Below are 9,419 nucleotides of genomic sequence, written 5' to 3' on the forward strand. Positions count from 1 at the left end.
GGCCCTGTGTGCCTCGATCGTATGCAGTCCTGATTGTGGCGCTCACCTGCACGGCGCCAAACACGCATACGACCATCATTGGCACCAAGGCAGAAGCGACTCTCATCGCTGAAGACGACACGTCTCCATTCGTCCCTCCATTCACGCCTGTCGCGACACCACTGGAGGTGGGCTGCACGATGTTGGGGCGTGAGCGGAAGACGGCCTAACGGTGTGCGGGACCGTAGCCCAGCTTCATGGAGACGGTTGCGAATGGTCCTCGCCGATACCCCAGGAGCAACAGTGTCCCTAATTTGCTGGGAAGTGGCGGTGCGGTCCCCTACGGCACTGCGTAGGATCCTACGGTCTTGGCGTACATCCGTGCGTCGCTGCGGTCCGGTCCCAGGTCGACGGGCACGTGCACCTTCCGCCGACCACTGGCGACAACATCGATGTGCTGTGGAGACCTCACGCCCCACGTGTTGAGCAATTCGGCGGTACGTCCACCCGGCCTCCCGCATGCCCACTATACGCCCTCGCTCAAAGTCCGTCAACTGCACATACGGTTCACGTCCGCGCTGTCGCGGCATGCTACCAGTGTTAAAGACTGCGATGGAGCTCCGTATGCCACGGCAAACTGGCTGACACTGACGGCGGCGGTGCACAAATGCTGCGCAGCTAGCGCCATTCGACGGCCAACACCGCGGTTCCTGGTGTGTCCGCCGTGCTGTGCGTGTGATCATTGCTTGTACAGCCCTCTCGCAGTGTCCGGAGCAAGTATGGTGGGTCTGACACACCGGTGTCAATGTGTTCTTTTTTCCATTTCCAGGAGTGTAGCTTCAGCTCGTGGGCACAGTGAGTTTGGCATTTTGTACAACTGGCATTAACCTAGTAAACAAATATCTACATCTATGGATTCGACATGGAGATCAAATTGGGCACAGTCCAAGGCGAGTGGCAGCAGCAATTATTGTGGATTCACTCTGTGACGTCATGAATCTGGCTGGCGACGATCCCAGCCGGCAGGATTCGAACTGGCTGACAGAGGGCCAGGCAATGTTGTGACGTCAGAAGCGCTACAGTGTTTTACGACTGCGTGGTTTAACTACCTCTTTTAAAGGAAACGTGCTACCATTTCGTAGGCGCGTAAAAATGACAGATAAATTAAGGCATTGAAAAGATTTGTAGAAGTAATATCGTTTTCAAAGAACTAAAATTTATTCAGTTATAATGAAGACCACTGCCTCCCTACCATTTTCTAAAGGATTTCTTCGTTTCCTTCCTCTTCTTCATTATTGATCCTTTGATTGATTGGTAGCTCTCCATCATAGAACTGCGCAGTACTTTCCATGCTATTTACCTCTCGACTTCCTTGTCCTGTCCTTCGAAAGCGACTACGGTGCGGATGGCGGCGAACACCTCCTCAGCTATGGCGCCCGCCTTGCCTTCTTCATCCGCCTCCTGGTCCGCGAGGCGAGACGAGTAAACGTCGGAGGCTATGAGCGAGCCCACGCACACAGGCAGGAACAGCAGGCAGACGAGGGCCAGCTCCCAGCCACGCACCAGGGCCAGCAACACGCAGCCGACGCAGCCCACCATGTTGGTGGCAAAGACCACTACCTTCTCCCCGATCCCGGCTTCCAACTTTGACAGGTTCCTGTGGACATGGACAACAGGTATAACGTGTGTTTAATTGAAAGATGTCTCGAGTCCCATGCATATTGAAACCAACACCAAACAGTCGATTTAGGCACACCATCTTGCTGGTGAACATCAGAACACCTTCCCGATTCCCTCTTTCAGCTTCGACAGGTTAGTGTTCACATCGCCAAAATGTACTGTATAGTGTACATTTTATCTAACAGCGACCCGAACCCTATGTACAGCAGGGCCATCATCATGCAGCTGACGACCCGTCACATTGCTGCTGAACATCACCATCTTGTCCTCATTTTCCAGTTTCGACGGCTTCCTGTTGACATTCCTACACGTATGACGTACGTTTAACTGAATGATATCTCGAGCTCTATATATACCAGGGCAGTATCACGCCTCTGATGTACCCAGCCATCTTGATTGTGGACATCTCTGTCCCTTCCCTAATCCACCTTCCACTTTCGACATCGCCAATATGTATAACGTGCTTCACAAGCTGCGACATGGTCACGAATCGAACAGTGACCCGAATAAACAATAAACTTCCTTTACTTCATGTCTATGGTCCCAAATTTTTTTGTCATCAGACTACCGGTTTCGGTCTATAATGACCATCATCAGACCTGTTTTATAAAATTATTGAGACATGTTTTTATAAAATGGATCTGATGACTGTCATTATAGACCGAAACCGGTAGTCTGATGTCAGAAAATTTGTGACCATAGACGTGAAGTAAACGAAATTTATTATATATAACATAAATTTAAAGAAAACATGTCTTGAACCCTAATGGGACTGACCATCACCACAGTGACAACGTAGCCACTTGGAGGTGAACATCACCATCCACTCCATGATCCCATCATCCTGCTGCGACAGGTCCCCGTAATCATCGCCAGCATCTGTAACCTATCAAAACTGTTCCTACCCCTATATGTTATACTGCTAGGGAGCTGCTTGTGTCTTGTTACAAGCCGAAATTGGCATACATTTCATTTATTTACTCATCATGTTCGAGCGAATCACATGGTTGGGAAGCGAGCCGAATTGTCATTACGATACTCGGTGAACCCCAACGCCACCCAAAAAATTTCGGTGGTTCTTCAGGGATCCTTTCGGAGTATTTTGATATAAGGAAGCCACGGTCTCAGGTGACTTGGCACAGAGAAATTACGTTTCGTTTGCTTTATTACACCCTTTCATCTTTTTTGTATCTGTATTGCAACGAAAATATCTGCACAACAATGCAAATGTCGACAGGATGCATTGTGCGTTTTGTTTGTAAACAAACTTATTCCAATCACAGGCGGTTCTTTATCCTTCGCCTTCCAGTACGGCAGCGAAACTTTGTAGATATTCCAGTACGTTTTTGCGGAATCTATTAAAGTTGGAAAAAATTAATTGTAATTTGGGCCACCAGGTGCAAATCTGGAGATGCTATGAATGCAAGAAAACACTGTAGAAATGTTTCCAAATGTAATGAATTAGGAATGGGACGTGGGGAGAAAAGGTCAAACGAATGAGAAAGGCACAATGTTGATTTTGTTATTAACCGCTGCTTACAAAATTTGATCAATATGAGCCCGGGTGACGGCGACAAGATGCTTCATCCGTAAAACGATGTTGTCAGAACTTGCTCACAGTAGTTGCAATGGAGTACCAACAATGTTTTACTTTGAACTGGCCTTCAGATCAGGTAGAGACTGAATGTGTTGCTGGTAAACGCGATGTTTCAGATATCACCAGAGAAACAGACATGGATTCAGATCAGGTGATCTTGCTCTGAAAAACGTCTGGAGATAACACGTTCGTCGTAGGGTTGCATTAAGCAGATCTTTCACTGGGCGAGCGACATGAGATGTTTCACCATCTTGCATGAAAATGCTGATTTCCACACAGCAGCTATTTCCAAAGCAGAGAGCACGTTCTGTACAAGGAGGTCTCGATAACGTGCGGACATCTCAGTACACCTGACAGTTCTTCTGGGTGTATTTTCCTGAAAGAAGAACGGACCGAGAATAAAGGTGCTTGTGGATCCAAACTACACAGTCATATATGGCGAGTGCAGTGGCTCTTCCTGCACAACACGCGGTTTAACACTACCCCAAATTCGGTAGTTTTGTGAGTTCATTGCACCCTGTATCTCGTCACTCCACAGAACGTTGCCTAGCCACATGTCATCAACTTTGATCTTTACCAGAAATCGAAGAGCAAATTCAGAACGTTGCTATGGATCTTGGAGTTTCAGATGCTGCACCGCTTGGATCTTGTACGGGTACCAATCTAAAATAGACCGCAAAAGTTTCCGTATTGTGTATCATAGGTCGGACAATACTCACAACACTGCACGACGACTAACACCACCTGGCGCACATCTACATTTCTAATTTTTTTCATAAACGCGTTAGCATATCTACGCTGAAACGCGATGATTACAGCCCACGCTGGACGTGCGTGAGTAGCTGCACTTTAATTGCAGAGTTGAGAGTGATACACAACAGCATGGATAGGTTCACTGTTGAAGATCTGCAGAGATTACAGATGCAAAAGTCTTTTAAACTGGTTGACATCACCACAGGGATAACAACAGCATTGAGATATTGCACTTCTCTTCAATTTTATTCAGTGGCGTATCGGCCAACTCCTTATACTTATTAGCGCTTGTGTGAGGCATAGCTTGAACAGCATGGGATATATAGAAAGTGTTTGAACGAATTTGACCCTGCATATGTCGATACTTTACTTAAATAAATTAGACACTTACTCCACACGATCGACCTGTATCTGCAAGCTGGTGGAGTATGTATTTGATTCAGTAAATTCACGATGGTTATAGACCGTGGTGTGTAGGAAGTTTGTAGAATGTTGGGGTCAGAAGCAATGACATTGCGCTCACCCTGACATGCGGCTGGCGAAGTCTCCCGCATGATGCTCGTCGTACCACCCCATGTCCTGCCGTAGCGCAGACCTCAAGTACAGGTCGCGGATTCTGTGGATCTGTGGACAGACAAAATAATTCATTCTTATAGACATCACAATTTAAAGACATGTTTAAATTCCTTGTGAAGTATTTCGCCAAACTATTCTAGGAAACAGCAGTAAGCCTCGGTCATATCAGATAGCGAATTTATGCTACAATTCTACCTAATTTTCGAAAAACAACAAAACCTCTCGTGTTTTTGTTAGTAATTTGAGGGTAGCTAAGAAAATTTAAACTAATATTATTATGATACCCAACTATAAAACTTATTACGCTCACTATTGTATATCAGATAATCCTTGAAAACAGCAACTTGAAATGGAAACAGTAAAATCTAAAATTGTTTGTAACAAGTGTAAGAAAGGGTTACTACATTCCACTGAGTACGTTTGAGTCATACGAATCCCTTATTAATTCATAATACACTGACGAAACAAAAAATCGCATCACCAAAAAATAATTAATGAAGAGCGATGAAATTTCTTTAATTCATTTGACTAGGTAACGTATTTAAGTGATTTACAGTGCAAGATAACAGGCTAATGTAAGTGCGAGATAATCCACTGCAAATGTGAAATGCTGGTACAGTCATAACCACTGTAACCACCTGAATGTTGAATGCAATCATGCAAAACTGAATGAATTGTGTTGTATAGGTGTCGGATGTTAGTTGGTGGTATGGAGTTCCATGCCTGTTGCACTTCGTCGGCCAATACAGGGATGATTAATGCTGATTGTGGATGGCGCTGGAGTTACCATCCGGTAATGTCACATATGTGCTCCACTGGAGACAGATCTGTAGATCATGCTGGGTTACAACGGCGGTATGTGGGCAAGTGTTATCCTGTTGGAACACAGCCTATGGAACACTATTCATGAATGGCAGCACAACAGGTCAAATCACCAGACTGACGTACAAATTTGCAATCAGGGTGCATGGAATAACCATGAATGTTCTCCTGTCATTCGAAATCGCTTCCAAGACGGTAACTTCAGATGTGCATACAGTGTGTCTAGAATTCAGGCAGGTTTATTGCAGGTCCTCAAATGGCCTCCTTCTAATCAACATAGTGCCATCAGTGGCACCGAGGCAGAACCAGCTTTCACCAGAAAACACAACCCATCTGCACCCTGCCCTCCAATGAGTTCTCGCTTGACATCACTGAAGTCGATGCGCCAGAGCCATACGCCGAGCGCGAGGGTCTTCCCTCTCAACAGTGCCACGTGGCCGTCCGGAGCCCGGTGTTCTTGCAGCCATACATTCTCATAGCCACCGCTGCTAGCAGTCACGTACAGACTACATTCCTGCCAAGTCTTCCTGTAATATCGCAGCTACTCGTAACCCTTTTGCACGACTTCTTTCGAACCCACTGACGTGTTGACAACGGCGTCTTTGTCGCGTTAAAAGCAGTTTTGACTAACATCAACTCACTACGTCGAATCCCAAAGGTAACCAACGGTCACGAACGCTGACAGCGTATATTTAAAATAAGCCTGATTTGCACTCTCATGTTTTTGATGTAGAAACACGCCTAAAAAATTGCGTTTATGCCGCACAACTCCTTCTTGCTTTTGCAACTTTTTTTTCTGTCAGTGTATGTAAACAACAGAACGCATTGATCATAGGAAGGTATTGACATTCACTTCGTTTTTCAGATTCACTCATCAAAGACTGTGTGATAAGGAACTATTTTCTCGACTGCCGTACTTAATTACGTTATTAATATCTCATATGACTCGAGACGGTTGCTACGTATTTTGGAGTTCGGATATATTTCCACCAAAATTGTAAAGTTTATCTTAAAGACTTAACATCTTCCACCAGTGTTGTCAAAGGAAGCTGGATTAACTCCTGGAACTTCCTTCTTTACGCCGAGAGATTCCAATCTCTTTCTGACTTTATGATGTCATCAACAAAACATGTTTTCGATTATCTTCACGTTATTAAATCAGTGAGTAATTCAAATAACGTATCTATCTTGAAGGAAAGAGACTTTGGCGCATGTTCAGCAGTGAGAACTTGTTTCTAACGCCTATAATCGCACAACGGGCAGTCAGCTACATTCCTGGTGATGCATTGCTTGCAGAAGAAATAGTTTTACAGAACTAGTTTCTCCGATTTGTTGTCAACATTCTGTCCTGCCATAGGGCTGTGCCACTCAACGGTCGTGAAAACATCATTTGTGTAGTAACAATGGCGTGCAAACTGGCCGTTCGACGAATATTGGATAGACTGCTTTGATTGAAGTTTGGCCGATAATTGCGCCAGTTTTTTTAAATGTGAAATACAAAAGTGAACACTTCAACAGCCAAGATCGCTAACTACAACTTTTTGATGAGGGATTACGGTAAATGCAAGTTTTCATCATCGGATCTTATGCAAATACCTCTCAGTATATCTCCATAATATGTACAGTAATTGGCGAAAACGATTGGATATATTTCGTAAAAAATTGCTTATTCCGGTTTCATATATGTATATACAGAGCAAATCATGTAATAGGATTATTACACAAACATTAAGAAATATTGTCATCGGGATGGACTAGAAAACATCACATATAAGGCAAATCAAATTACAATGAATTTAAAAATCTCATATTGATAAAACACTGCAATATACATTGTAAGTAACTTATTACAGGAAATATGTATATTTTCTGTAATACAGATACCACTGATGATGGGCAGCGCTCGAAACTAGGCAGGTGAAATAAAATACTACCCCAAAGCAGCTTTTGTCTAACAGTTAATTAATAAGATGACGTATTTATAAAATTATAATGTGCGGTCCTGGTTGTTGAAGTTTTTACTTCTATATTCCACATTACTCTAGATCGCCTCCGCACGTGAAAGGTTAAACGATTACGTTTCGCTTGCAATTTTCAGTTTTATTTTATTTATTGTTCTACAGCACAATTACGGCCTTAGGCCATTCTCATGAGTCATTTACCGTCGCTGATTATGGAACAATGTAACATCTACAAATGTCGACATACTTGAAAATGGCCCAAGGCTGAAATTGTTAAACAACAGAACAAATAAAAATGATAGTTGCAGGTGGGGTAAAATTATTTAGACTACTGGTTAGTTAACAAACAAGGTATTCTATTAAATGTAGTATAGATGGTCGTGAAGTTGATAGTTTATCGTGTAAAAGGAGCTATGAGTTATTTTGTTCACTGTCGCTGCATGTATTATTGCTCCCTCGCGTGGTATCCAATATATGAGGTTTTGTAGAGCAATTTTTTATTACCAGTTTAAAGGTATTGACGCTCCCAGTCGAGGGCATTACAACTATGAGCTGCATGTGATCGTCAACCAGCAGCTCCTGAACTACTGTGTTCACGAAAGGCCATAAGAGAACTGCAGTGTTGCCGGAAAACCGTGTCTCTGTGTACAAACTGTCGATTCACTGTTGCCTGCTAATCGTCTGATTGGGTGACACTGGCAACAGCCATCCTCAGAGTCACCACTCCATAGGCATTTTGACTGGCTAATGACATGTTCAGAAATGTGACACAGGCTGCCATGTGACAACCGTCTGTTTTAATAACGGTTTTAGTTTCAAAAGACGCAGCCCAATGCCCAAAAGCATTTGTTGAATTTTATACTGTCTGTGGAAGCTGTGCCAAGACAGCGTCAACGGAGAAGCGCCGTCAGTGCGTCATCTCGTCGCAGTTATTAGACGCAGTCGACGAGTGCTGATTTGTTCTTTAAATTGCTTACCGGCCGACGGTTGGTATCACAGGCGGACAACGCAACAGTCTTCGAAGTTGACTATAGTCACATCTATTGCAGAAAATACCTTAACTTTGAGACACTTGCAGACACTGCAGACGGTCCATCTAACCCTTTGATGGCCAGGCAGGCGGAGGACTCTCTTTTAGCAAACGTCCCTGCTGGAGACGTCAGTGATGCGCTTCCACTGACCCGTTTTAAGCAGAATAGCCTTGTGTTCGAGGGAGTGGAGACTTGAACGTTCATGCGGCCATCCGCTTTCCGTGGTTTCCCAAAACTGATTCAGGCAGATGCTGGGATGGCTCCGTCTATAGTCCCATTGCGGACTACCAGTCCCATCCTTGTCATACTAGTTTATAAGCATGTAAATTCTTATATATATAAATTAAGTTATTTTTGTTGCAGTTACATTTAAAGACCCTGAGATGTCCAATGTCTCCGTAAAATGTATCTACGAAGAAAAAGATAATATAATTATAGTGATTTCTCTCTGCAATGTGACGGATATTTCTAAATTTTCTGGGTCACCTACCTGTCTGTGTGCGACACAGTTGAAAGTAAAGGTGGATACGTAGGTAAGGAGACAGCTGACGGCGCCCATGATGCACCAGTACATGGCGTATTTCTTGGCACCATCCAGGAAAATTGTCGCGTCTTTGTCGGAGACTGTTGTCTCAGAGGCAGTTGCATTTACGACGGCTGAGCCGAAGTCCACCATAGTCTTAACGAAGCCCCCGAACAGTAGGTTGTTGATCGGCTCCGTGGCAGCCTCGCCCAGGCCAGCCATCAGGCCTAGCGCGAGAGCAAGTCGCTCCCAGATTGTCGAGAAACGGTACTGCGAAACAAGTCATTTACACTCACAGTAGCTGAATGTTACTTGTGTGACAGGGACCACGCCGACTCATATTTTAATTAAAATGGCAGCTTCAGGGTCGCAGCCTTCCATGATGATTCTAGGTCACAGCTCGACAATTTAGATGACGACGAGAATGAGCGTTTCAGAATGGGGCTGCGACCCCAAAACTAGTGACTAAGATAAAATTTAAATAAATAGAATAAAAA

General features: G+C 44.2%; 1 protein-coding gene across 1 annotated transcript in view; it reads right to left on the reverse strand.

Annotated features, from left to right (window-relative positions):
* LOC126252542 (ATP-dependent translocase ABCB1-like) overlaps positions 1–9,052 on the reverse strand; it is a 152,477-nt gene extending 143,425 nt beyond the window's left edge. The window contains exons 1-3 of the mRNA XM_049953439.1: positions 8,890–9,052; positions 4,533–4,633; positions 1,340–1,636 (exon numbers count right to left, since the gene is read on the reverse strand). Coding sequence (XP_049809396.1) covers positions 1,340–1,636; positions 4,533–4,633; positions 8,890–8,973 — 482 coding nt within the window. The 5' untranslated portion in view covers positions 8,974–9,052. The remainder of the gene's footprint in view (positions 1–1,339; positions 1,637–4,532; positions 4,634–8,889) is intronic.
* Between the last annotated feature and the right edge of the window lie 367 nt (positions 9,053–9,419).

This window comes from Schistocerca nitens, chromosome 4, assembly GCF_023898315.1.
Source record: "Schistocerca nitens isolate TAMUIC-IGC-003100 chromosome 4, iqSchNite1.1, whole genome shotgun sequence".
NCBI classification, from domain to species: Eukaryota; Metazoa; Arthropoda; class Insecta; order Orthoptera; family Acrididae; genus Schistocerca; species Schistocerca nitens.